We start from the raw sequence: 25,037 nt of genomic DNA, 5'->3' as shown, positions 1-25,037 counted from the left end.
TAGAGAAGAATTTTAAAAAAGAGTCAGGGAGACAATTTTCCATTGAAACATTTTATATACAATATTTTTTGGTACATGGAAATAGAAAACTCTATTTAGACAGAAACAGAGACATAAATACAAACCCAAACAGTTCTTTCAGTATAAAACAAATAAGAAATTGTTCGATAGCACTTTACTTAGCAAGTCAGACAGTTATTATGCTTTATGATCATATCATTCAATAAATGTTTGGAAAAATCCATCAAGCAAAAAGTGAAGGCAAATAAAACCATTATGTTTTTTAATGAGGCCCTAATGAAGAAAAAATGGATAATGCATTTTAATCTGTGTGACCTCAGTGAAGCAAATCAGTAACAAGACAGGGGTCAATTCAGACTTGGGTCTTTCAATTAACATAAAGTCATTTTATTAAATAATTCCTATAAAAACAACACTTTAATAATTAATTATAGCTCATTCATGAATTGTTATCTATATATTTTGTTGGTTAACATTTTGTGCAAAAGGTTTTACTGTTGTTTCAAGAACTTGAACATTGAACTGAACTTCTTGTTCTTACGGGGTTAAAAAAAAAAAAAGGTAAATTGAACCTTGTCCTGTTACATCATTTCCTCTAAGGAGAGGTTGCTTTGCATCTACAGGTGGCAGTGCTGTTGTTAAAGCGCTGTATTAGATTTTTGGCACAGGAAATAGAACAACCAAGCAAACTAAACACACAAAACCGAAAGATAATAACCTCTATGCTATAAGACAAAAGCTGGTTAGCCTTTAAAATGTTAATTATCACTGAAATACAATATTTACAGTCTCAGAAATGGTCTTTTAGATGTGAAAGAACTGTATATATATATATAATTCATGTGTCTGATTTTGTTAAAATACAATTACTCCAAGTAGGATCTGATGTCACCTTGTTCTATATATATATACATACAGTGCATTTTCCTTTGCATGGGACCCTTATTTGATCGTGTAATATGGTAAATAATCAACATTACAGCAAATGAGGGAAAGTTGGCAAACTACCTGTTCATTTTCCAGTTGTTTTACAGTAATTGTACAACTTTTTTATACTTTAAAAAATTCTGGGATAAATTTAAGACTAAACATTTTACACAACCTATTGTAACCTATCCATAAACCAATTTCAAGGTTCTGCATTTACCATCAAGAATGAAGAAGGAAAGATTCACCCTGGCTTGAATGGTCTGCTGCTATTCTTATTCTGCGGAAAACTACAAGCCAAGAGAAAAGTGTAAGAGTGAGAAAATGACTCAGAGGAATGCTGAAAGCCCCTGCAGTTTATGAAATAAAAAATCATAGCATTGCTGTAGCAACCACCTGAACTCTACTCACAGAAGCTCAGCATTGGGTTAAACTCCCTCACGTGTAAAAAGCATTGTTTTTTAAAAAAACTCAGTTACTTCTTTGCACGCCAGATTTTGAGCGATACAAGCCAAAGCAGGATTTTTTTTGTTTGTTTGTTTGTTTTTTATTTTTGAAGAACTGCAGGAACCAAATAGGGTGAAATTATTGTCAAAATTACAGGTCAAGGGTCAGTCATGTCCAGGAAGTCTTTCTCAGGTGGAGGTCCACCCCGGTACCAGGTACAGGTGGTGTCAGAGCGGCGGATGCAGGCGTACTGCCGAGCCTGCTCCCCGTTAAGGCTGTTGTCCAGCAGCCAGTCAGTCCATAAGCACTCGTTTTCTCCTGTAGATGCACACGGCACTGTGTAACAAGTGTTGATCTGAGGAGAGGACAGTATTTCATTTATTCTTTGACTCATTCACTCAGCCATTATTTGTTCCTGAAGCTGGTCTCCAGTAATTTGAGCTGTCTTTGCTTGAGTGAAAGTTAGAATAAACTGGATTTACTGTCCTTAATCTCTGAGGCATAAATTTTGATCACAGGAAAAATGAAAATCTATTGTACTGACGAGTGGGCTGAAGATAATATGTATAAACAGAGAATGAACAGCCTGTACTTACTCTGCATTCACAGCCCATTTGGTATCTGTAGTTGAGGTTCTTCTTTTGTGACAGTGATAAGTTGTCCCAGGACTCTACCAGGTCACACTGACCAATAGAAATCCTCCCATCACTCCACATACTCCCTGCACAAGCAGTAAAAAGTTAATCTTGGTTTCAGAAAGTTGCGTTGCTGTACTTTACAGCCTTATGGAATATGTTGAAATTCAAACGTAATAATATTATGAAAATTACAGTATAATTAAATACTTTGAATGACACATTGTAGCCAAAATTAGACGTCATCTCTAGTAATATAACTATGACAGCTATAAATACATACATTATCTTTTCAATATATTCAAGCAAGAGTTCAACATTTTCAAATATGCTCGTAGGCATTCCTGCTCAGAGTTAGACCGAAGGATCAATGCATCTTCATGTCTCAATGCTAAATATGAAGCAACCACCAAAGACTTGGAATGAGGGAGCTTGTCTTAAACTAACATGATATAATATGTTAATAAGAAAGTTATAGAGGTTCTGGCAGGCAGATTTTGATACTTTAGGTCTATGTAAGGCCAGCTGTTTCCCCTGTCTCTGTGCTAAGCTAGGTAAATGCAGTACATATAGACATGAAAGTCTTCTCCTCCAACTCTGTGTCGGAAGGAAAATAACTCCACCGTTTTCCAAAATGTCAAGTCCAGTAAAAGAAATGCCACTTGGTACAGAATAATCCTCCTTTCATTACTCTGTTCCCCTACTGAAAACATGCTGAAGTTTAACAGTGAATTGGATGTGTTTCATGCCTTTTGTTGGACATTTTGCTTCTTTTTCCTACTAAAAGTAGAGTTTAAATAACTATACCTGAGAGCAGATAGCCTGCTTTATTGTTAGAATCCAGTTTGACTCCACACAGTGAGGAGAAGACTGGAGTGTACACATACTGGATATCCTTGGCCTTGTCAAACCCTTTGAACATCTAGAAAAAGACATTTGAAGAGAAGTGAGTTTTACATGACTAGAACAGCTTTTGTGTTCAACAGAAGTAAGACAACCGATAGAAGAAATAAAACTAGATGTAAAATGTATAAATAAAATATAGATTTATAGCAGACACTTATCCAGATCAATTTATAATCCTGATAATCCTGCTCAGTCTTTGTTGTCATTGCTGACAGACAATATGTGCACACTGTTGACAGCAGCATAAACGGTACAAAATGAATCCCTGCTCCAACACCAGCCGTCCAGGGATCTCACCTTGATCATTTTGATTTCATATTGGATCATCTTCATGTAAGGTGAGGAGCTGTTGCTAGGCGACACAATCTTCTCTCCAGAGATCTTTGCCCTTATCACTGTCAAAAAAAAAAAGAAGAAGGATTAGGATTAATTGACATGCAAAAATAAATACAAGAAGCAAAATAAGATTGTGATTTACATGCCAGAGACAAAGGAAATCCCTCTGAATTATGCATGTTTATGACTGGAATTTAAAGTTGTTGTTTTTTTATAGCTAGATGATCTTTCTCCTCTTCTCCTCTCCTCTGCTACAGTGTAGCAGTCCTCAGTAGTGATACAGGATGTGTCACTCCTTCCTCTGGGAGGGAAATCAAAACCCACATGGAATAACAAGTAGCTCTCTGCCTGCATACTCATGTTAACTGTCTCCACACACATTTTTTGATACAGTATGTACCTCACCACATGCACATTTGCCTAAGCCCAACCATCTCTGGCACACAAGGGGCTTCACATTATTTTACTGTTAATCGAAAAGACGTCTAAAGTAGTAGGTAAAGTAATTGGTCTGCGGTTCTCAACAGGAACAGTGAAGCCGTATAATTTTACAACCTCTCATTTAGAGTGAAAATATTCATTATAATTAAAGTATTATTAACATTGTAGATTTTATTCACCCAGACTGCAAGACGCAGTACTGTGCCACTGTGCACTGTGCCAAATAATACCTTATCATTATAGATCTTACTGCAACTACTTTTTTCCTTCGTCCAAACCCATTAAATCTCTTTTTTAAACATCTGCCTTAATGTTAACCGTCATATTAATTCCACTGTCAAATATAAATTTTAAACTAAAACGTCTGCAGTAGCTCAATTAAACATAATAGCTGTCTCTCACACTCGCTCTGCTTTATTTAATTTATTATTTACGTTATTATTATTAATAATGTGATGAGCAATGAGAGATGGGGGGGTTAAAAAAATAAAATAATCAAATTGTTAAAACTGAAGTTTATACTCTAAATGCTAAACATAGTCAAGAATGAATATCAATTACTGTTGGACATAGCAAGCGGTTTCCCTTTTTCTAATGTATTTCCACATTGTTTCTCTGAAATGTGCCCTCTGTTGAGTCACCTGAATGAGATGGAGCAAGACAGAGACAGAAGTGTAGCAAACTATCTTTGCAAAATAATAGAATAGCTGCAGCATTAGAGAAGAGAGAAAGTGTGACCCAGCACCCCTCCTAACCCACTCACCCGCTCACACAGCTAAGCAAACCACCCCCTTGTTTTTGCTTTTCGCTCATCACATAACTACACCAAAGCTTTGTGCACTGGTAGGCGGAGGAGGAGCTCAGCGTGTTCTGTGAAATTGGTTCAGGAGAAAAAGAGTTTTTGTTTTTGTCAGCTAAACATGCTTGATAGAAAGTCGGGCTGACAGAAAGTTAATGCAAACTGATGTGTTATAGTTTAATCAGAGTTCCAGGCTTTGACTGCGCCGCAATGGCTGGTTCAGGGTTGTTTGCTTTGTGGGAAATGTCAGAAAGCACAGAGCCTGTACAGTATAACTTTCGTATACCTCATTCCTGTACTGCATAATTCACAGCTCGAGGCTTAAAAAGAGTGCAGCAGTACATCATAATACAGTAGTGTTGCAGTCGATAAGGTCATCTAAGGAAAAAAGAAATCATCCTGGTTTTACCAAAAATCTAGCCAGGCAAAAACAAGGCTGCAGTAGGTAGGCTATAGGAAAACTGCCTCGTGAGAGAAGTTATCAGGGGGCAGTAGTAAGGAAGTACACATACAGTACATATACTTTATGCTGCACAGTGTCTGACCTCACAAGGACACACTGCCTGTGAATTCACCTACACATACACAGCTGTGATCTATAGTTACATGCAAACAGTCAGAGGTCAGATTGATAAATTAGTTACACTGCAGTGTCAATGATATATTTGGTACTGGCATAGCTGGAACCACAAAAACGTGTACTTATGTGCAATTTTAAGGTGCTTAAATTTGGTCAATGTGCTAAGGTTGATGTGCTCTGTAACATTTCAAACAAATGTTTACAACCTTGGGTTTCAATTACTTTGCTGGTGACTTTTCTAGTGAACATACACTAAGTGCTTCAAAAATTAGTTGTCCTGAGAAAATAACACTTTTGAACAACAAATTTGTTCAAAAGATTTGCTTCCTGAAAACAATGTGTTAAATATGATAGACCACTTTGAGCAAAACACAAATCAAATTTCACATAGGAATCGTGAGAAATATCAAACTACTTGTAATTACTATAACATGTTTATTAATGTGTAAATTTGTATATATTCCATTATTTCCAATATTAGAAATTTGTGCAACATATAATACTTTAATGACTATAATAACAAGCCTGTACCTGGGTTAGAGATATTTGTTAACTTGCAAGCATTGACATGTATGTCCAAAATGTGCAATTTCCACAATTGTTATACAACAACCAAGCATCAAATAATGCAATGCAATTGAAATTCCAAACTTAAAATGTGACAAGAAAATACAAAAGTAGAAGAATTCAAAAAATAGTATGTTCTGGGTCAAAGTATACCTTTTTTTTTTTTTTTTAAATCTATAAGATACACACAGTGTCTAAAAAGCAGAATGTTTGTTGTTCAGTAAAATCTGTGGTAGCATAGTATGGTATAGTCATTTCATGTAACACCAGCTCCTCAACTGGCATTTTACTTAAAAACCTGTGAATGAATCATCTAAAATGCAATGAGCACTGCTTCTAATTCTTTTGTCTTAAAGGAATAGTTCAACATTTTGAGAAACGCACAGATTCACTTTCTTATTGTTTGATGAGAAGATTGATACCACTTTAATATGTATCTGGGTATGCTACACCCTGCAGCCTGTTAGCTTAGCTTAGACTAGAGTTACTAAGCTTTAGAGGTGCTAGTAGGCATTTTTTCTACATTTGGAGAGCCAGCTGTTTCTGCCTCCTCCAAGTAATGTTTGCAGATTTAAATTAATCCATTAACGAAATCAGTTCAGACATAAACTTCATATCGTGTTCTGAATAAGAAAAGTACTGCTTGTAATGTTTTGCCTCCAAGACTTTTGTTGGAGTATTATGACAATGGAGTCATTTTCCAAATAATTCTTCTGCCAGTGGTGAATTCTGTTTTAGGATGTGATACAACATTTACTACTGAATGCTGACATATCAGTACACCCACCTCCTCAACTATCACCGTATCACAGAATAAGATAATGATGGCTATCATTTCTGTTTGGTTCAGCTCTGTGATCTGCACTAAGAAAATATTAAAATAGATGAAGTGCTTTGGAAAATTTGCTGCCCACTTAAATTCAGAGCCATTTAGCCAGGAACAGTACAGTCATTTTTCATTACAGTGGATCAGTGGTTTTAATAATTTATTGATATACTGTCATATCTAATAAAAATGAAAAATCTTGGTTCTATCACCTTCCAGACAAAGTAGTTTTTTTGGCAGCTGTGGTGTTTGATATAATGTAGGCCGTTATAGAAGTAACCTGCAATAACTGAACTGCAATCTCATTTTAAAACGGACTTGTTGTCTCTTCCTAGTAATCTTCCCCCGGCCCAGATTCTCTGAAATGTTCACCCCCTCACCTAGACCTCTTTGATCTGCAAAGGCTGGCTCACCCACTTAGTTCAGCAGCTGCAGCTGTGTTATGCACAGGAATAAGGACAGGCTCTCCTGCCGAGTAAAAGTGGCTGTGCATCAGCCTCGCAGCTACATAACCAAAGAGAAATATTGCAAACTTGTACCATGAGAACTGATGTAGTAAGTAACTTCCCCCTCCCAGATGAATCGGCGCCCTTGTCATGCTTACAAAGCTGGACTGTCAGCGGGCTTTCACACTGATATTGTTAGTATGCAGACCATTAGACCAAGCCTATAGACATGGAAATTAAGTAGAGGGAAAGAAAAGGGAAACGAAGGAGAGAGAGATGGAGTAGGCTGTGTTGGCATGGCTTGGCATCTGGCCAGGCCAACGCACACACACACACACACACACACACACACACACACACACACACACATCTCAAATACACAAACATGGCTTGGGAATAGTCTAAGGTTTTTCTGATGGGACATCACTCAGATGTACAGCTTCATTCAAAAGGCTCATCGGCTCTGACAACAGTCAGGTCAACTGAAGGCCACAACCACCTTTCTGCCCTAGGAAACGGCAAAGACAGTGTAACCACAGATGCCACCAAGTGAAAAGTTTACTCAGAGACAGAGAGCAAGTGAGGGATTTGCCTTATTTGTTATTCATGGGTTCTGAAATGGGTTCAGGAAGAAAGTCCTACCTGAAATGGGCCACTGACTTTTGTATCTACACCGGGGCTGGTGTATTTAAAATAAGCCCAGAACAAAGCTCCAAAAGTGATCACGTGCAAATGGGACACATAATATAAAACAACCTGTGGCCAATTGACGGTTCGTTAAGGTCTGTTGTTTCCCAGCACATATTCAGTTTAAGATGAAAATGTACCACCCCCACACTAATTTTTCAAACAATAGAAACAAATATTGACTTCTCAGTTATAGCAAATGACGGTTGATCTAGATTTTAGAATAGAATAGAAACGTAAATCTCATAATGCTACATGACTTGGTTGAATACACATTGACTGGCTGATTTGTTTAGGAACAAAAACTTTGTACAAATGTCTTAAATTGCAACCTGTGTTTTTTTTTTTCAGAGTAAGACTAATGTGTACTAGAATACGGTACAGGATGCTTAACTGACTCAAGGGCTGACAGAAACCTGTTTAAATACTTAGACAAGCTAACTACTCAATGTTTATGTGAAAGTCCACGGTGTCCCAGATGTACCTGGGACACCTTACCTTATCACAACAGAGCCACTAACATTACAGTCACATGACTGTACTTGTATTTAAACTACTAGGTATAAGCACTGTTGGCTCACAGGTAAAAGGTCACTGGTTTGTAGCTCTAAAATACTTTCTGTCGAGACTTTATATGTTTTCGACCTGTTCAGGATGCATCCTGCCGCTCGCCCAGTGGCAGCGGGGATCGGCTCCATCCCCCCTGCTACCCCTGCAGGACAAGCGCTTAAGACGATGGGTAGATCGATGATTCGACTATAAGATTTAATAAAGTAGATACACCCGGTACCGTCCTTTTTTTACTTGTGTTTCTAGGTTTGCCAAGCAGGAAAAGTTTAGGGTCTTATGTTAGCAATAAAAACTATACTACAGGTCTTATAACCTACTGAATGCTTTGCAAATGTAGACAAGAAAGTCTAAGGTGAGACTGGTTTCAGGTCAGTTCCAGTGTAACTTACTGAAAACCACAAATTGTTCAGTTGGACAAAACAGGAAAACCATACTTGCAGGATCTGTCTCTCTCTCTCACTGATGACGCACTTCATATGTAAAACTCCTGTCCTCAAAACATTGCCCCAAATACTGTCATTGTGTTCTCATAACCCAGATCTAATTTGGTGTTGTGGACATTTTAAAAACAGGTCTCAGTTCCATTTCATATTGACTATTCTTGAGACACATTTTTAAACCCTCTGAAGCAGCTGACCCTTTCCAAACCAAAAGGGAGTTAACGACCAATTACAAAAAAAAGACTAAAAGCAATTTCTTCTGCTGTCTCTCTCTAGCTCTCCTCTGCTGGAGTATAACCTTTGACAGAAGCACATACTTCAACTTTCCACAGTCTGGAACCAAGTACTCAGAGTCAGAGCAAAGTGTTGGTTTTGGCCTGTATGCAGACAAGAAAAAACTGCATGACAGATACAAAGAAGGCCAGGGCCACTCAGTGCAGTCTGTTTTTAATGATAGTTTGTTTTTATTTGAGTGACAGCAAGAAGAAATAAATATGTAGCTACAAAAAACAAGTGAGCAGCCCTCTTTTCAGATAATAATAATATAAGGGCTGATGTGTATTCATCATAGTATATAAGAAAAAGAAAGGTCCAACTGAATGAAACTGCTATTAGTGTCCATGTGTTTCTCTTCTCGTCACTCACACAAAAAACAATATCAATCTATATTCAGTCAACCAACAGCCTATCACAGTATATTACAACTTCTTTGCATAACTCATCCCTTAATTCTATAACATATAAATCATCTATATAAAGTTTTACTATTATTATTTTTGTTGTTGTTGTTGCTGTTTGTAGTTTGGAATTTGGTTTCTTGCAGAAAATTTCATTAGGGTGATAAATAATCAATTAGTTAGTTAGGAAGGAACTTTACTCCTTTAAAGAACTGAAGAACTGAAAATCTGTTTTCTACTTTTATCTGCATGAATTTGCACTTAATTGATATCCAGTCAGTAACTTACCGATCTCAGCAGTGCAGAAAAGCTGCTGTGGGTGTGCTGGGTGGCAGCTACATCCCTCCACGACTCCTTCCATGCCTGCACCAAGCAAAAGGAGCACCCAGAGCCCCAGACACACGCTCCGCACCTGGGACATGGCCATGACAACTCTGGCTGGCTCTGTCTGCTCCGCCACTTGACAAACTCTCTGCAACCTCTTCTGAACCCGTTAAGATCCCCAGGAAGCAAACCAGGCCAGCGGTCAGCAGGGGAGGGCAGATAAGACAGTAGAGATGAAGTGGTGAGATGAGCTCTGCTGAGCCGAAAGGTAGCTGTGGATAGAAATGTTTTCATAAGTTTAAAGTAAACCTCTGAATTCAAACTGCAGCAAATGAGTTGAGGGAAGGCTGCTGTTACTGCTGCTGCTGCTGCTGCTGCTGCCGCTGCCACTGCTCTCTCTCTCCCTCTTCTTTTTCTCTCTTCCTCTCTGAAGACAACACACAGAGAAACTTACAATAGTTGGATCCCCTCACTCTCTGGTCTTGAATGCTGAGAGGGTCGAACACAGGGAGCCTCTTATGTACTCAACAATTTAAGGACAGCCTCCTTAAACGAAGAACAAAACTACCATGCTTCTCCCCTTCTTCTCCCCTCTTTTGATGTCTTCTCTGCCCTACCATAAGCTGCTGTAGCTGTAGTCACTTTTAACTTTTTAATTATTGCTTTGAAAAGTAGGACTAGTTATCGAGTTTTACACAGTCAAAACAGCCCTGGAGCTTTTTTATTGTTAAGGTCGAGATCGTTTTTTGCAGATGTAGTTTGTGTGAACATAAATGCAAATAATTTCATATAAAATAAAATTAGGCACAGATTTGTGCTCATTGTAGAATAGAAGTATCACACTTTTGGTGAGAAATTAAGCTTTTACGTGTCCTGACAGGACTGCATAACTAATTTAGAATAAAATAAATCAGTACATTTAAAAAGAAAAACGTAGACTAAAATGAAAACCCTAATGCCTTGGTAATTTATTATGTAAAGTATACGCACATTTAATTTCTTTTTTTCCCCCTAGATCACATAAATTATAATTGTGAAAGTGTACTAAACTGTGTGGATCTAAAATTGTTAAATTGAAAGGTTCATTAAAAAAGCCCTACACATGAGTATATTGATAAATCTGCTTACTGTATATTAGGTTTTTGCAGAAAGATATTTTTTCTGAGGTGGTAATTAAGAAACACTATGTGCAGCACAGCCACAAGAGAGGAATGACAGCTTTCTTATGGATGAACTGTCATGACATTTTGTACAGACATTTGTGCTCTCTGGAGAGTGAGTCCTATTTACTTTGGTGGTTATTCTGCAAAATATCCACACATCTGGAGATTGGCAAAGCATTTACAGATATTCATTGTTCCCAGACAATGTGTTCATTTTGGAGATCCCCAGAATTTCCTTTATTGCAACCATAAACATTTCAGGTTATTGTAAAAATGTCGTAAGTTTCTTTGAAGATGAACCATAATAATTTATAATATAATAAATCATGAATTGTAGCTAGATTCCTTCACATATCTGTGTCCGTTTCTTTGTTTAACCTACCTGTTTAGCCGCATAAACTCTTTTATGTCAGTATCCTTCTGCCACACGTTTGGTTCATCAATTACATCAATTAATAACAATAAATCAATTACATCAATTCATTTTTTGGTAAAGTAACTAATCAATTTTAACATATTAAAGTAGCTTTTTAAAAACATTTCATTGCAGGATTTTTACATCATGTTGATGAAAAATAGCTCTAGACATTCTTGAGTGTTCACCATTATTCATCATTTCATTAATCTGTTCCTTTCAGATTACAAGTCCAAGCTTCCCAGTGGTGGTTAAGATTGGACACGCCCACTCTGGAATGGGAAAGGTAATGTTGATTCAATTAAAGGGATGCTCCTTTCATTTTACAAATGAACATTGACATCCCATCCGTTGTCTGCATCATTTGACAAAGTGCCATTTGGATGTAGCTTCAAACCCCTCACTGAGCCCAGAGATAGCTGCATACTAACCGCCATATCTGGAACCACATTTCTTGTACACTGTAATACTTTGTCTGACATTCACTTTATGGACTTAATATCCACTCACCATTTTTTGTTTTATCTGTTATCTGTTTTATTCTTATTGGGTCTTTCCTTCATGACTGCAGCACATCTCTTTATATTCTCTCTCAGTTCTGGTCTCATTCTCCTGTTATTGATTGGAGCTGTGTTAATATTTTCTGGATGAAATCAGCGCCAAGTGTTTATTCTCCTTCTATCACTCCCCATCGATCCATCACACATTTCAGCTCAGTCCTGAATTGCTCATTCTGATACTGTGTCTGTGCTCTGTTTCTAACTGGGATTTATGAGTCTAAACCTTTTTGCCTTGCTACCGTTGAGCTGTTTACACACCTGTATTGTTCAGATGTAGCTTTTGGAAATGTTTCAGCTTTTTGTAGCTTTTTTAAATTTGGTTCACTGGTTCTGTTTCCTATCTCCTTAAGAGTTATGAAAAAGTCTATGAAAGGCACAATAATTAATGTAAAATACAGAGTGACTCTGGTTAAGGTGGATTATGTGGCTGCTACAATATCACTCTCATACTTTAAATGTGATATCCGAGCCAGCAGCAGAGTAGCTATAAGACTGGAAGACAATGTAATTTTATGTGGATGTCCTTAAAACCTACAATTTAGCTTCTGTAAAAATTCTTTTGAGACACTTATAACGCAAAACTAAAATACTGTTCATGTCTGTGAAAAAAAACCCTCAATGTTTCTATATGCATTATTCCTCTGTAGGTCAAAGTGGACAACGTGAGTGACTTTCAAGATATTGCAAGTGTGGTGGCCATCACTCAGACCTACTGCACTACAGAGCCATTTATAGACGCCAAGTACGACATCAGGGTCCAGAAAATCGGCACAGACTACAAAGCATATATGTACGTGTGTTGTTCTTTTTTATAGTTGGCTTCAGGGGAAAGTTTTTGTCTTTATATTGCAGGTGTGTATGTGTGTGTATAGTGATGTACATACATTTGCTCTCACACAACCTGAATGTAAAGTACACATGTAATCATGTCGATTCTTTTAGTGATTCATGCTTTTTGTTGTATGTAACCTGTTCAATCTCACTGTAAAACTGAGAGCATATGGTGCTGTCACTGGCCCTGCATGTCAGGATGCTTATCACCCTAAAAACCTGCATCTGTGTTTGTCGCAGGCTTTTGATCACAAGTTAGGGCTGAAACCATACCCCCCTTCTGCTACTAGGTTGTCCATTTCTGTTTGCCTTACTTATCTGGTGTTTGTGATAACCGAACAGACAATTTCCTCTTCTTTTCCAGGCGAACATCCATCTCTGGTAATTGGAAGAGCAACACTGGATCTGCCATGTTGGAACAAGTAGCCATGACTGACAAGTGAGCACCACTTACACATTACTGATGCTGCAGCTTCCCTGGTGTCACACATGTCACACTGGTGTTATGTCATAGTTAGTCACAATGTACTCATAAAGCAAATTCATGCAACTGAAAGCATTTTTAACCGAGTAATATTGTGCTTGGCATTTACTTTTGTGTATTTGGATATGCAAAGATGTTTCTCCTTAGCCTGCCATCCATATTTGTCTTAGAAGGTGAAATAAATTCTACTGTTTTCACTCTGAACTGCTTTGCTTGTGGCTACAATTCAGATTATAGACTCTATTTAATTTATGTGTTTTGACCTGTCACAGCAGGAAAAGCACAGGTGTATTTATTGACATTAATAATGGATGCAGCTCACCAGCATGCTGCACTGAGGCTCTTAAATGGAACTCAACCATCATTAATAACACTAGTCAAAATTTGGAATAGGGCTGTGTGTAGTGCAGTTGCTGCACCAACATCCACCAGAAACTACACTGAAACCAACATGTAAGACATAGATTTTTAAATACCAACTTGAAGTATGTGAAAGATACTTCTGAATGTCCAAATGTGACCTAACAACTCTGACACTGTGGAGAAAAGTATGCATTTATGTTGTTACATTATCATGTAGGTCAGTATTGAGTCACCTGTTGTAACTTTATTTTGACTTTTAGTTTGCCAGGCAGCATAGAAAGACGACAGCAGCACCATTACTATTGTCACCTCCAGGCTATAGTCTACTCAGCCAGGAGCTGTCTACTGCTGGGTCGGGTTAAATGCCAGAAGGAGCAATATTTGCTCTAGCATACTGTGTTGAAGTGAAACATCAGCCAGGCTTATTGACAAAGTAGTTGGCAAGAAATTAAGGATTTTTTGGAAACACTAAAGCACATGATGTAAGAAAGAAAAAGTTCTGTTTTCATTTCCAGCTATATAGCAAATACAGTGTAAAAGAGTTTATATTCCTCTAGACCTACTTCAGGTCAAAACATACAGCAAGATGGTTTTGTACATAGTAGCCTACGGAATTCTTTTTTGGGGGGGGAGGGAGGGGGAATTAAGCCAGTCAAGTTGTCACATAGGCTTCTTTGTGTTACAGGTATAAGCTGTGGGTTGATACCTGCTCAGAGATCTTTGGGGGACTCGAAATCTGTGCTGTCAAAGCCATCTGTGGCAAGGATGGTAATGACTACATTACTGAGGTAAGACAAACAAGTGTAAAGAAAGGAGAGAAGAACACATATACAAGAGTTTTACTGTGTTATTACTGCATTTCTATATGTATTTACTCCTGTCTTTTCTTTAAAAAACATGTTGACATTAGCCAGCGGAAGTTGTGTTTCATAATACTACTAATAAGGTCTTTGAATCCCAAATTTAGTAAGTCTGGCCTAATTTGCACTGCTAGGGCCTGAGCTCATCCGCCTGGGAATAAACTGATTGAACCTAACCTGAATCCACATTATGAGTTTGATAACTAACATCTGCTGATATCTCAAGTGTATGAATGGCTGTTCGCTATTACAGACCTAATAATTCATCTGTTTGTCTGCCTTTTTTCATGATTTTTTTTTCCATGAAACCAATCTCCCTGGATCATTTTCAGAGTCTGTCTTTTTATTGGTCTTTTATATATCACAGTAGTTAGTACTGAAGTCGAGACCACAATGGTTGTAAATTACACAGTAATGTAGAAATGGACATCAAAGCAGACACTCATATTTAGTAGTTACAGCGCGTTCAAGAAGTTTTCTGACCCCTTTTGCTTTTTCAGTTTTGTTATGTTGCCTGATATTTATTAAGTTATTCAGTACCCCATACTTACAGTGAAAACAGAATTTTAGAAAAATTGGATCAATGAGTAAAAAAATCAATTTGAACGATTGTAGTATCACGCTGCAAAATAACAAAACTTTAAAAGTGAAGGTGGTCTAAACACTTTCTAAATGCACTGTATGTCTCAATATGGGTTTAAATACCCCTATTCCAACACTGAAATAGTCACGTAGGCATTGCATCACAATACACAGTCATATATAGTAACATAGCCTATGATCTTAAGATTGAGAAAATGTCACAGTTGAGTGGGGTAGCATCTACACACCATTCTCAGGAAAAGAAAGCTCTGACAAGACTTACGGTGAGGTGAGAAAAAAGTAAAACGGAGACAGGCGGAGGAGTAGAAACAGGGACTGAACAGGCTCAGACAGAGACGCAGGTTGATGCTCAAGCTCTTACAGACAGACAGATCCAAGTCCATGTTCAAATAGTGAGTCAGGCTCTGAATAAAGAAACTCAAACTGAGACACAGGCTTAGGAAAGGATAAACACCAAACAAAAATGCTCATGATTCAGCTTCTGGGTAAGACATACAGTCAGTAATATAAGATTTAGGCAGAGAGTGAATCAGACTAAGAAGAGGAAACAGAGACTCTAGCGGAGCAGTGCTGGTCAGTGAGACTGGAGGATGAGCCTCAGGAATCAATGGAAATCCCCCTCAAAGTGGGTGCTGTGAGTTTACATGAACCTCAGCTTTGAAGTTTACATCTGAGGCTTGCTATGACTTTATCTTGAGGCACCAGGAAGGGCCAGGAAAGAGCTTTTCACAGGGAAAAAAAGCAGAAGACTGGAAAGGTGGGGATGCAGGAAGAACGCAAAGCCATGAGGAAGGAAACATTAAGCTACGCTCTGGAAGTAAACGGGCAGAAACTAGAAGAGAGAAGAACAGGGAACAGGGAGACTGAGGATCTGGAGCAGGGATTAATTTGGCCACAGGATTGAGCTGTTGGGTGGCCAAGATTTCTGCCAGCTCAAGGATCAACTTGACAAGCCGGGGTTTGTAGGACACATGTGGAGTGCTATAAAGAGAGCCGTTTCTCTGTCACTCCTTACTGGATTTACGGACAATAAGTACCCACTAGTGTAGGTCAACTCAGCCCCCTTCATCCATGAAGATTGTTTTTTTTATTTTTTGCCAAAATCCTAGCAGCTGGCAAAAATAAGATGGAATAAAATGTGATAGTGATGCTGCGGATATGAAAGTCCATAATAGTGTGTAGCTGCCGGGGAGATCAGATAAGGTGTCTGGTGGAAGGAGCAGGAAATTCAAGTTGGACAATTAATGGTCCTGTGAGACATGACCAAGTTTAGGAAATTACAATATGATTACAAATCCCAGTGAGCGTCTGTGGCTGAAGAGGAGGGAGAGGGAGACAATACAGGAGCCACAATGTCACCAACATCCAGTCATTCTGTAGTTTAGTGGAAGGTATTGCAGAAAGTACTGTGGGGGTAAAGATGGGAAAAGCATGAGTCACCTCCACAGAAAGAAATATAGTAAAACTGCTGAGTGAAAACTTACTCATGCTGATCGCTCTTTAGAAGACCCAGTACCTCTTCCCTGTTTAGCAGCATTTACAAAGATGCAACAGGGTGTGTACTGAAAAAAAAAAAAAACATTCCCATGTAGAACCAGGCTCTCAGAATGTACATGAATGTGAGTCAAAAAGGGAAACATAATCGCTTCGTCTTTAATCTGTCATGTCCCCTGTTTCCAGGTTGTGGGTTCATCTATGCAGTTGATTGGTGATCACCAGGCAGAAGACCGCCAGCTCATCTCAGAGGTGGTGATCACTAAGATGAGTCAAGCACTGGCTGCCAGGTCGTCTAGTGCTTCCCGGTCACCTGCTCGCTCCCCTCAAGGCCAGAAGCCAACTACTGTGCAGCCCCAACAGGTGTGTTAGAACTCCATCGTGCATGGTGAGAAATAACCTCAGTTTAAATAAAGCCTGGTTCCTTCAAGAGACTACTTGGAAAAAAAATAAGCTGTTAATACCTACAGGAAATTATTTGCTGTTGTTCTTCACACTTCACATTTCATTGCTGATGCTTTACTCGTGTTTGCATTTCTTTCTGCACTTTCTTTATTTTGTTTTTCTTTCTTTCTTATCTGCCCTCACTCTCTCCCAGAGTGCTGCATCTAAGGAAGGACTGGCAGATCCAAACAGGACCTCAGGCCAGCGCCCTCAACCTCAAGGTTGTCTAAACACTTTAATGCATTGTAATACAGGTGCTGTTGCTATGGGGCCAAAGCAAGTTTAAGACACACTCTGTCACACCCAGTCAGTTGTGGGACAGTTCAATCTGACATCTTAAAAGATTTTACTGACACGAAGTATCAAATATTAGTGAAGTTTAAGTCCTTCTCTGTCAAGTACTGCCATCAAACCCTTATTAAGAAAGGTGTGTAATAGTTAACCAGAAGCATCTGCAGAATGAATACGGTGTAGTTTTTAGTCCTCTGAGCTCTGTACAGTAAAACAAACTGTAATAAATACAGAGCCCCCCCCAAAAAAAATATTACAAACTTTTACAGTATTTTGTAAAAATACTGTTTTACACTCTCATGCCAAGAGTTAGATGAGAAGATTGATGCCACCACTTACCTCAATTCAAAAACTGGAAAAAGGCGAGGGGGTACATGTAGCCTGGCTCTATCCAAACAAAACAAAATCTACCAACCAGCATCTCTAAAACCATTAAGCTGTTTCTTGGCCGTAGCCTCTCTGTACAGACGTGAGTGTTATCGATCCTTTAATCTACAGTAACGCTACGAAAGAAAATGAGGTTCCTTTAGGAGTAAAAGACATTTTGTTAGGATCCTTATCTGTATTCCTTGTAATTGTGTCCACCATCATTGCCTCAAACCTCTGCACTGGTGTCCTTTCTTCAGTAGATGTTGACAGTGATCGCTGCAGTGGTCTGGTTTCAGAGGGAGGAAACTTGACTTGCCCTTAAATTAACAAGCAGATGTACAGTGTACTGTGTAACGTGTAGCTTTTGTGTTAGTGTTGTGATGGACTAAACGTGCCTACTAAACGCTGTGTTCAAACAACATATACAATACACAATAAATTAGCAAACCCATTATCAGTGTGGTTTGTCAGTGAGTGTTTGTTTGCATGTTTAGTGTTTTTTCATTTTGCATGAATGTCAGTACTCCATGTGATGGTGTAATTTTCGTTTACACTGGTGGCTTTAGCAATGCCAGCATCCTGTGTTTTACAGGAATTGTTAGCGATGAACTTATCCCTACTGTGTTAGATGCCATGGATTTTATTTGAATCTTCAAAATGTTCTACGCTGCCTTTCAAAGATGGTAATTTAACACTGTGAAACAAACGGTTGCTTAGTGAGAGATTTTGAGCTTATTCATATTGTATGCATTCTGAAATAGAAAGAAATATGAAGTCTTAACTTGCTCTTTGTGATCTTGTGCAAATGAACTTTGGTGCAGCTAAGTTGGGTTTCTGTGGATGTGCCTGCTTTGGGAATCCTCCTTTAAATCCTGTTTTGGTATAAATAAGATTATGATAATATAATTTTCTTCTGTCAGACAAACAAGGCCTGCTTTTCGCAACATGTGAATGTTTTATGAACAACTGCTTGGTATTTTGTATGTTTTTAAATTAACTCGTGTTTTTCTGTGTTATAATATCTGAGACAAGACAAACTGGCTTTATACGGTACACAATAAATATTTTTCTTGGCAATAACAAAATCTAGTTACATAAGTTATGCAAAGGTTCAAAGAAAAGAAGCATCGTTTTTTTTCCCTCTGCATGATCATTCCTCACTTGCTTGGATCAACGCCACAAAATTATCCTCATCTGGCTACAAATATTACGATGTCTTTCAATTTTAATCTTTTCTGAGAGATTTGGTTTGAGGCAAACACAGGGCAAAGACTTAAGTTTGTTGATTCACATTTCGTAACCGTCACCTCATAAAAAGCTGTTTTTCAAGTGAAAATTAAGTAAACAAATTAAATGTATTGTAATTATGAAGTGTAAATAAGAAAATCCCAGAGCAGACTACATAATGGGTTTTTAAAGGCTTGGATCCAAGCAAATCTTTATTGTGTCACCCTTTTTGTCACTAATTATGTTTGTACAAATGGTATTTTCTTTGATTTTTATGTCGTTCGTGAGTCCTAAGCAACTATTGGGATGCTTTATGAAAAACTCTAAAACGTAAGACTCATGACCATTTAGCTGCCTGACAGCAGTGACTCTGGAAATGTCTGGGATGAATTTTCACGATTCTGATTTGTAGTGCTCATTTTGCTCATTTGTATAATTCACACAAATCTATTCAAACGGATCAGTAATATGCATATAGTTAGCAAAAATACATGGGCACTTTCCAAGCTGTCTTTAAACAAGGAAGCTTTGACATATAATTATACAAACCATATTCCAGGATCCAAGGGGAAAAAATCAGCCACTGGAAACTCATCCCTGTCTGGTCACTTCCTATTCCGCGTGTATAATCACTTTTTTTGGGGGGTTGCATGATGTTGCTTTGTTGCCTGTGTTTGAGTCAGCGAGCTGGTTGAAGCCAGGTATTTATATATTTTTTATTTTGTTGTTTACTTTTGTCATCTTCATCTCTGGCTCTTTCCTTTCGTCTCATTGTCTCCTTTTATCAACACACTGCCTCCTATGGGCCACACGATTTGCTGTGTATTAAAGCAACTCACACTTGGCATGATAGGCGAGTCACCACCATCTCTTTAACTTGTGGATCTGCCTCCCCCTGCTGGTCATGACTCTAAACATTCAGAGCCTGCTTTGCCCCAGTTTGTTTACTGACAAATGAATTGGTTAGGGTTTGACTTGTTTTTGTTATTTTGAATGTGAGAGGTCAGTATGTGAATGGGCATGTCTACACTCAGCCTGATTATCTGTGTCATGTTCTGCTTTGGTCTTTGGTCTGATAAGTGCTACGGACGCCTGGTTTTCTAACTGCTGCTCTAAAAGAACAGGTGCTCCATTTGAAATAACAAAGCTTATTTTTTATGTCCTTCACTTTTCCTCTTGCAATATGCTCCTTTATGTTTTATGAAGGTATGAAACTATAATCTCTCTTTCTTCTTTCAACCTTTTAGGTGCACCAGTGAAATCACAGAGTGTGGATCCATCATCAGAGTCAGCTAAGAGAGGATCTGAACCAGTACCAAAGTCCGGCCAAGCCCAGAGAACTGCTCCAGCTCCAGCTCCAGCTCCAGCTCCAGCTTCAGCTCCAGCTCCAGCTCCAGCTCCAGCTCCAGCTCCAGCTCCAGCTCCAGCTCCAGCTCAGAAATCAGTTCAGGCTCCAAAGCCAAGCCCAGTCCAGAAGGCTGCTTCGGTAACCAAACCTCCGGTGCCGAGGCCTCCGCCAATGACGAGAGCCCCATCCGTCACAAAGCCAGCCCCAGATTCCGCTTCCACCCCAGCCCTGGCAAAAGCTTCACCCTCATCCCCAGCTAAGGCAGCAGCAGCAGCTGCTCCAGCCTTTCCCTCACCCTCAGCTCCTACCACAGAGCAGCCCAAACCCCAGCCTCAGGGCTCCCCATCTGCAGCTCCTGGCAAACCCAAAGAGTTGCCTCCAAAACCTACACCACCTGTAAAGCCCATCCCACCTGTGCGCAGAAATTCAAAGCCACAGATCCAGCCAAAGCCACAAACCCCACCTCCGCCCAAAGCTTTAACTAAACCCCAGCCTGCTGCCCAAGTCCCACCCCTTGCTCAGGCCTCAGATACTGCCTCAGCCCCTTCCCCAGTACAGGCTCAGTCCCCAGCTAAAGCTAGCCAGTCTCCACCTAATATGCAATCTCCAGCTAAGGCCCAGCCACATGCCAAAGCTGCCTCTCCTTCTCCAAACCCTGAATCTGTCTCAGCTGAAGCAGCAGCAGCCCCTGCTGAGACCGAGCCCCCTGTGGAAGAACAGCCAGCGTCTCAGCAAAAGAGCCATCCTCTGCTCAAGTAAGAGCCACTTCATCAACACTTTGTTGAAAAGATATTTTAAATCTGCATTATTTACAATAGTTGTTTTAAAAAGTGACCAGGTCTACATGGTAAATTATTATTTGTTTGTAATGTTTTTCAAGAATTGATGTATAAATATTGTGGCTTTCTCGACCTCTTATACAAATTTATGCCTGTCTTTGCTCGTCACTCTGCCACCCTATCATCCCCACACCTTACTAACTAATTCATATCCACATATCCACTTTTTCCTTCCCTTGTTGCTCTTTTGTCCCATCATTCTCTGCCCTCGTCAACCCCCCCACCCCTTCACCCCCTTCACTATTTTCCCTCTCCTTTTCCCTCCCAGTAAGTCCCAGTCTCTGACCAATGCCTTCAACGCCTTTAGCGACTCCTCTTTCTTCCGCGGCGTCTCAGGCTCCGGAGGCGATGGCCAAGACGAGGCGAAGGCTGAGACCATTCGCAACCTCCGAAAGTCTTTTGCCAGCCTCTTCTCTGACTAAACACAGTTGAACCATTTTATTGATTCTGGCCTTTCTTTTATTTTTGGCCAGTCATGACTTGATTGACATTAAATGTGAACCAGTCTGAGATTAAACTTTATGTGTTAATTGTACTGTATTCCCTCCATTCTGGTCCCTCTTCCCCTCCACTCTTAGCTTCTCTGTGTAAGTAGCAGTGAGGCCTGCTGGGTAGGACGTTCAGTGAATAATGCGGTGCCAGAGTAACTGGAAGGAGTTCTGTCATTGAAATAATGTACAATAGAATAGAATAGTAAAATATTTATTTTTCCCAGAGGACACCTAAAGAATACTTTCTAAACCATATTAAAGTATAATGTTTAAGATCACAGATGGAATGTACATATAGTATATTTACAGTATATAAATAGAAACATATATAACTAGAAATGAAGACAGCCAATAAAAGCATAAAGGTCCACTAGCACTTTTTAATTAGATTTTGTCAGTGACATAACTCTTTCATTCAGTGGCTGGATTTATATACATTTGAAAAACTTAGATATTTGCTACTTGATGGTTTCTCCCATAGTAAATACATTTTGGTCAGTATGTGAGTACAAGGAAAAAATGACTTGTTCCAGTGTATATTCAGCCATACTGTCTCTGGTCCTTGGCTAATGACTACTGGGCTCATCACAGCTGCCCCGGTGAATTTAAAAGCCTTGAAGTTCACTGTCACACGAGGAAGTTGGAAATATGTGTGTTTTCATCTGTGTTCAGTTGTTCTGCATGGCTCCTTCAAGTGGTTCAGTGTGACTTTTGGAGCAGAAGGGAGCTCTATCAGTGTTAAGACTTGCCCTCCATTGCCTCTCTCTCTCTCTCTCTCTCTCTCTCTCTCTCGCTCTATAGATGTTGTAGCCTTATTGTGAACATGTTTTCAATTCACAGCTCTGTTTGTTAGCAGTGCAGACCGGGGTCAATTACAACTCGAGATTCATTTGTTTGCTTCTTGTTTGAATTAACTATTGAAGCACAGTTGATTGCAGCTGTAGGGGCTTTGCGATTGTTCCTGGTGCACCAGACTTATATAATAAGTAAATGCTGAAAAGTAAATGAATGCATTTCAAATAGTAACTCATGTCCGTCGTTGTTGCTGGTGATTTCCTGTTTCACCTCTGTGTAGATCTATCAACAGTATTGTAATTTGTTGATTATTCTCATAAAAGACATTGAGACAGTAGTGCAATAACATCTCAACATGACTGTTGACCACTGTCACCCTATTATAGTATAAATATGATCATACATACAGGACCTGTGTATCTGTTTAACAGCTTATTCCTACATTCCCTTTAAGATTCCTTTCAGTGGCGACTTTCCAGGTTTCTTTTTACTGCAGTCAGAAGCTGGGTTTTGGATTAATATTCCATAGTAAAGTGTTGGTTTTGTGATTTAGCCTCTTCATTTTGTGGAGCTAAATTTAAGGTAACTTAGAACAAGCGCTGATCAAACACTGACTTTGATTTGTTGTTTTCATTTAAGTTACTGAAAGTTTAAGTGTATAACAACAACAAAAAAATTCTAATACTGAAGAACTGCATATCAACCTGTCTGCTTTTCCATCATCAGTAATATGTTGCAAGTAAACTATAACATTGTATTTGTATGTATGTATGTATGTATGTGTGTGTGTGTGTCATCTCAATGAATTTATTTTTTGTAATATATTAATTATATTATTTATTTTTCGAGGCTCGATATTTATGGTAAAGTATATGTTTTGTATCGTGTTTTTATTTTGTTATGCAATACTGCTTTGCATGATCTGGTGACTGATAATGCTTTTTTCTCTGTACAGATAAAAATTAATAAAGATGTGGTTCCATCATCCCACTGATTCATTGAGATTCATGTTGTTTTCACTGGGGTAAAGGGCACTAGCCCTTTCATATTAGCCATTTGATAGTGAGGGCAACAGAACAGCAGTGACTTAACAGCAAAGCCAACCTGCATTAAATGCTTTCCCACTGACTAATTTACATGGACTAGGCCACTAGTGGGTGAGTTTGTTTTACACATTAACGTTTTTGGCCAGATTATTTTTTTTATGTAGCATAGTTTTCTAACTAAACCAATGAACAATAACAACATTTTGTATTCTGGAAAGTATAATTCTAGAAAGACATTTTACAGTCTCCCCCCACTCCAAATCAAACATGGAATAGATTCAACAGGAATGTGATTCAAGAGGAAACCCTTTTTCCACCAACTACTGAAGAAATGCAAAGATAATTAGATAATTATAATTGGTTTAATTCAGAAGGTGGCAGCAATGCAACAAGAAGGATACCAGTTGCTGTTAAGAAGAAAAAGAAGAAGAAGAAAAAGAAAAAGAGGTAGAAAAAGAAGGAAAAGATAGTGTTCTCCAGGAAGACAAATCAGGTAAGTAGCACAGGTAATATAACCAACATTGCAAAAATGTCATCTGTGATTAGGGTGTCATCAAAGACAGGTGAGTTTCCTGTAGTGATCTCAAGCAGTGTGCTTTAATGTTGCTGGATGGTTGGGTGCTTCCATCAAAATCTCAATTTCAGTGATGCCTTCATTTCAATTGTAATCTTACACCAGCCTTTTCTAGTCAGTGATCCATCAGTGTCCGTATCTTTCAGTGCAAACAAAGTACCAAACTAAACCAGGGATACCAAATTTCGACCAAATGTTAGCTTGGGTCCAATTAAGGGAAAATAAGTGAATTTGTGTAGCCTACTGTCAATGAATTAAATATTACTCATCCAGTAAGTCACAGACTGGGTTTGAAATGAAACGTGTGAAATCTGAGATTATACATTTGTTTCATATCAGTTGCGTTTACACTAGATTAGTTTACACCTGTAAGTGATTAATAACAGTAAAACACATTGCATACAGTATCAGTCTCAGCTTCTATTCTAGCAGCTCTTTAAGGAACTATGAATTTCTTTTTACTTTACACTACAGTTTCCATGGGTAAGTGTTTTTCCTTTTTCTAAACCACAAGTCTAAAATTGGAAGCTGTCATGTGGTGTACAGATTGTATCCCCCTCTGAGGTGAACTGCTGATGTTGAGCTATGTAATGGAAACTGATCATCAGCCCTAACTGTGTTTAAAAACTGCAAGTTAGGGCTGATTCAGCACAATTTCCTGCTGCCGTTTAGAGCGACAAACTGGGTTTAATATTTGCTGAAAAGCATGAACTGTGCTCCTGATGAAATCATCAGATCTTATATTTGGCAACTTTTTTATATTCAGCAAAATGTTGACATTTTTTTAGAGTGGCCTTCCTACATGGTGCTTTGAAATCATCTCTTACAATGTTACGGCAGATTTGGAAGAGATCAGTAATTGATGTACTACAAACCCCATCTCCAGAAGTGTTGTGACATTGTGTAAAAGCTAAATAAATCAAAATGCAATGATTTCTGGATTATTTAAAACATTTTTGATTTATTGTAAATAGTAAGAAACAATATGTGACATGCTGAAACTGACATGTTTTTTATTTTTGTTGTTTTTTGTTATTTATTATTTGCTGCTTTTGAGTTTGATGCCAGCAACAGGTCTCAGCTTTGTCTTGAAATGGAGTTTGTATACTGTCATTAAATGCGATTTTGAAAGTGACTTTACATTAAGTAGGAAGTAGCATACCACAACAAGCCATTTTCAATGGGCTATGAATCCATGTCAAATATTCAGA

General features: G+C 38.6%; 2 protein-coding genes across 4 annotated transcripts in view; one reads left to right on the top strand and one right to left on the bottom strand.

Moving 5' to 3' along the window:
• syn2b (synapsin IIb) overlaps positions 1 to 23,191 on the top strand; it is a 68,482-nt gene extending 45,291 nt beyond the window's left edge. Inside the window, exons 6-13 of one of the 2 annotated variants that reach the window (XM_067504672.1) lie at positions 11,431 to 11,493; positions 12,415 to 12,557; positions 12,963 to 13,037; positions 14,131 to 14,233; positions 16,589 to 16,765; positions 17,001 to 17,067; positions 19,981 to 20,836; positions 21,189 to 23,191. In XM_067504672.1, coding sequence (XP_067360773.1) covers positions 11,431 to 11,493; positions 12,415 to 12,557; positions 12,963 to 13,037; positions 14,131 to 14,233; positions 16,589 to 16,765; positions 17,001 to 17,067; positions 19,981 to 20,836; positions 21,189 to 21,342 — 1,638 coding nt within the window. In that variant the 3' untranslated portion in view covers positions 21,343 to 23,191. Of the gene's footprint in view, positions 1 to 11,430; positions 11,494 to 12,414; positions 12,558 to 12,962; positions 13,038 to 14,130; positions 14,234 to 16,588; positions 16,766 to 17,000; positions 19,064 to 19,980; positions 20,837 to 21,188 lie in introns of those variants that run through there. The other variant, XR_010914440.1, reaches the window with a different exon arrangement.
• LOC137127554 (metalloproteinase inhibitor 4-like) lies at positions 33 to 10,250 on the bottom strand. Of its 2 annotated transcripts, none has more exons than XM_067504673.1 (6): positions 9,987 to 10,250; positions 9,594 to 9,901; positions 3,234 to 3,331; positions 2,838 to 2,952; positions 1,992 to 2,116; positions 33 to 1,750 (listed from the first exon to the last, which is right to left on the bottom strand). In XM_067504673.1, the coding sequence occupies exons 2-6, from the start codon at positions 9,730 to 9,732 to the stop codon at positions 1,553 to 1,555; spliced, it is 675 nt and encodes a 224-aa protein (XP_067360774.1). In that variant the 5' UTR covers positions 9,733 to 9,901; positions 9,987 to 10,250; the 3' UTR covers positions 33 to 1,552. The 2 variants fall into 2 exon arrangements, with proteins under 2 accessions (XP_067360774.1, XP_067360775.1); XM_067504674.1 differs by having other exon boundaries at positions 10,084 to 10,250.
• Positions 23,192 to 25,037: the final 1,846 nt, after the last annotated feature.

The sequence above is a fragment of the Channa argus genome, chromosome 5 (genome assembly GCF_033026475.1).
Source record: "Channa argus isolate prfri chromosome 5, Channa argus male v1.0, whole genome shotgun sequence".
In the NCBI taxonomy this organism is placed as follows: Eukaryota; Metazoa; Chordata; class Actinopteri; order Anabantiformes; family Channidae; genus Channa; species Channa argus.
This window is presented reverse-complemented; position numbering and strand designations above follow the sequence as displayed.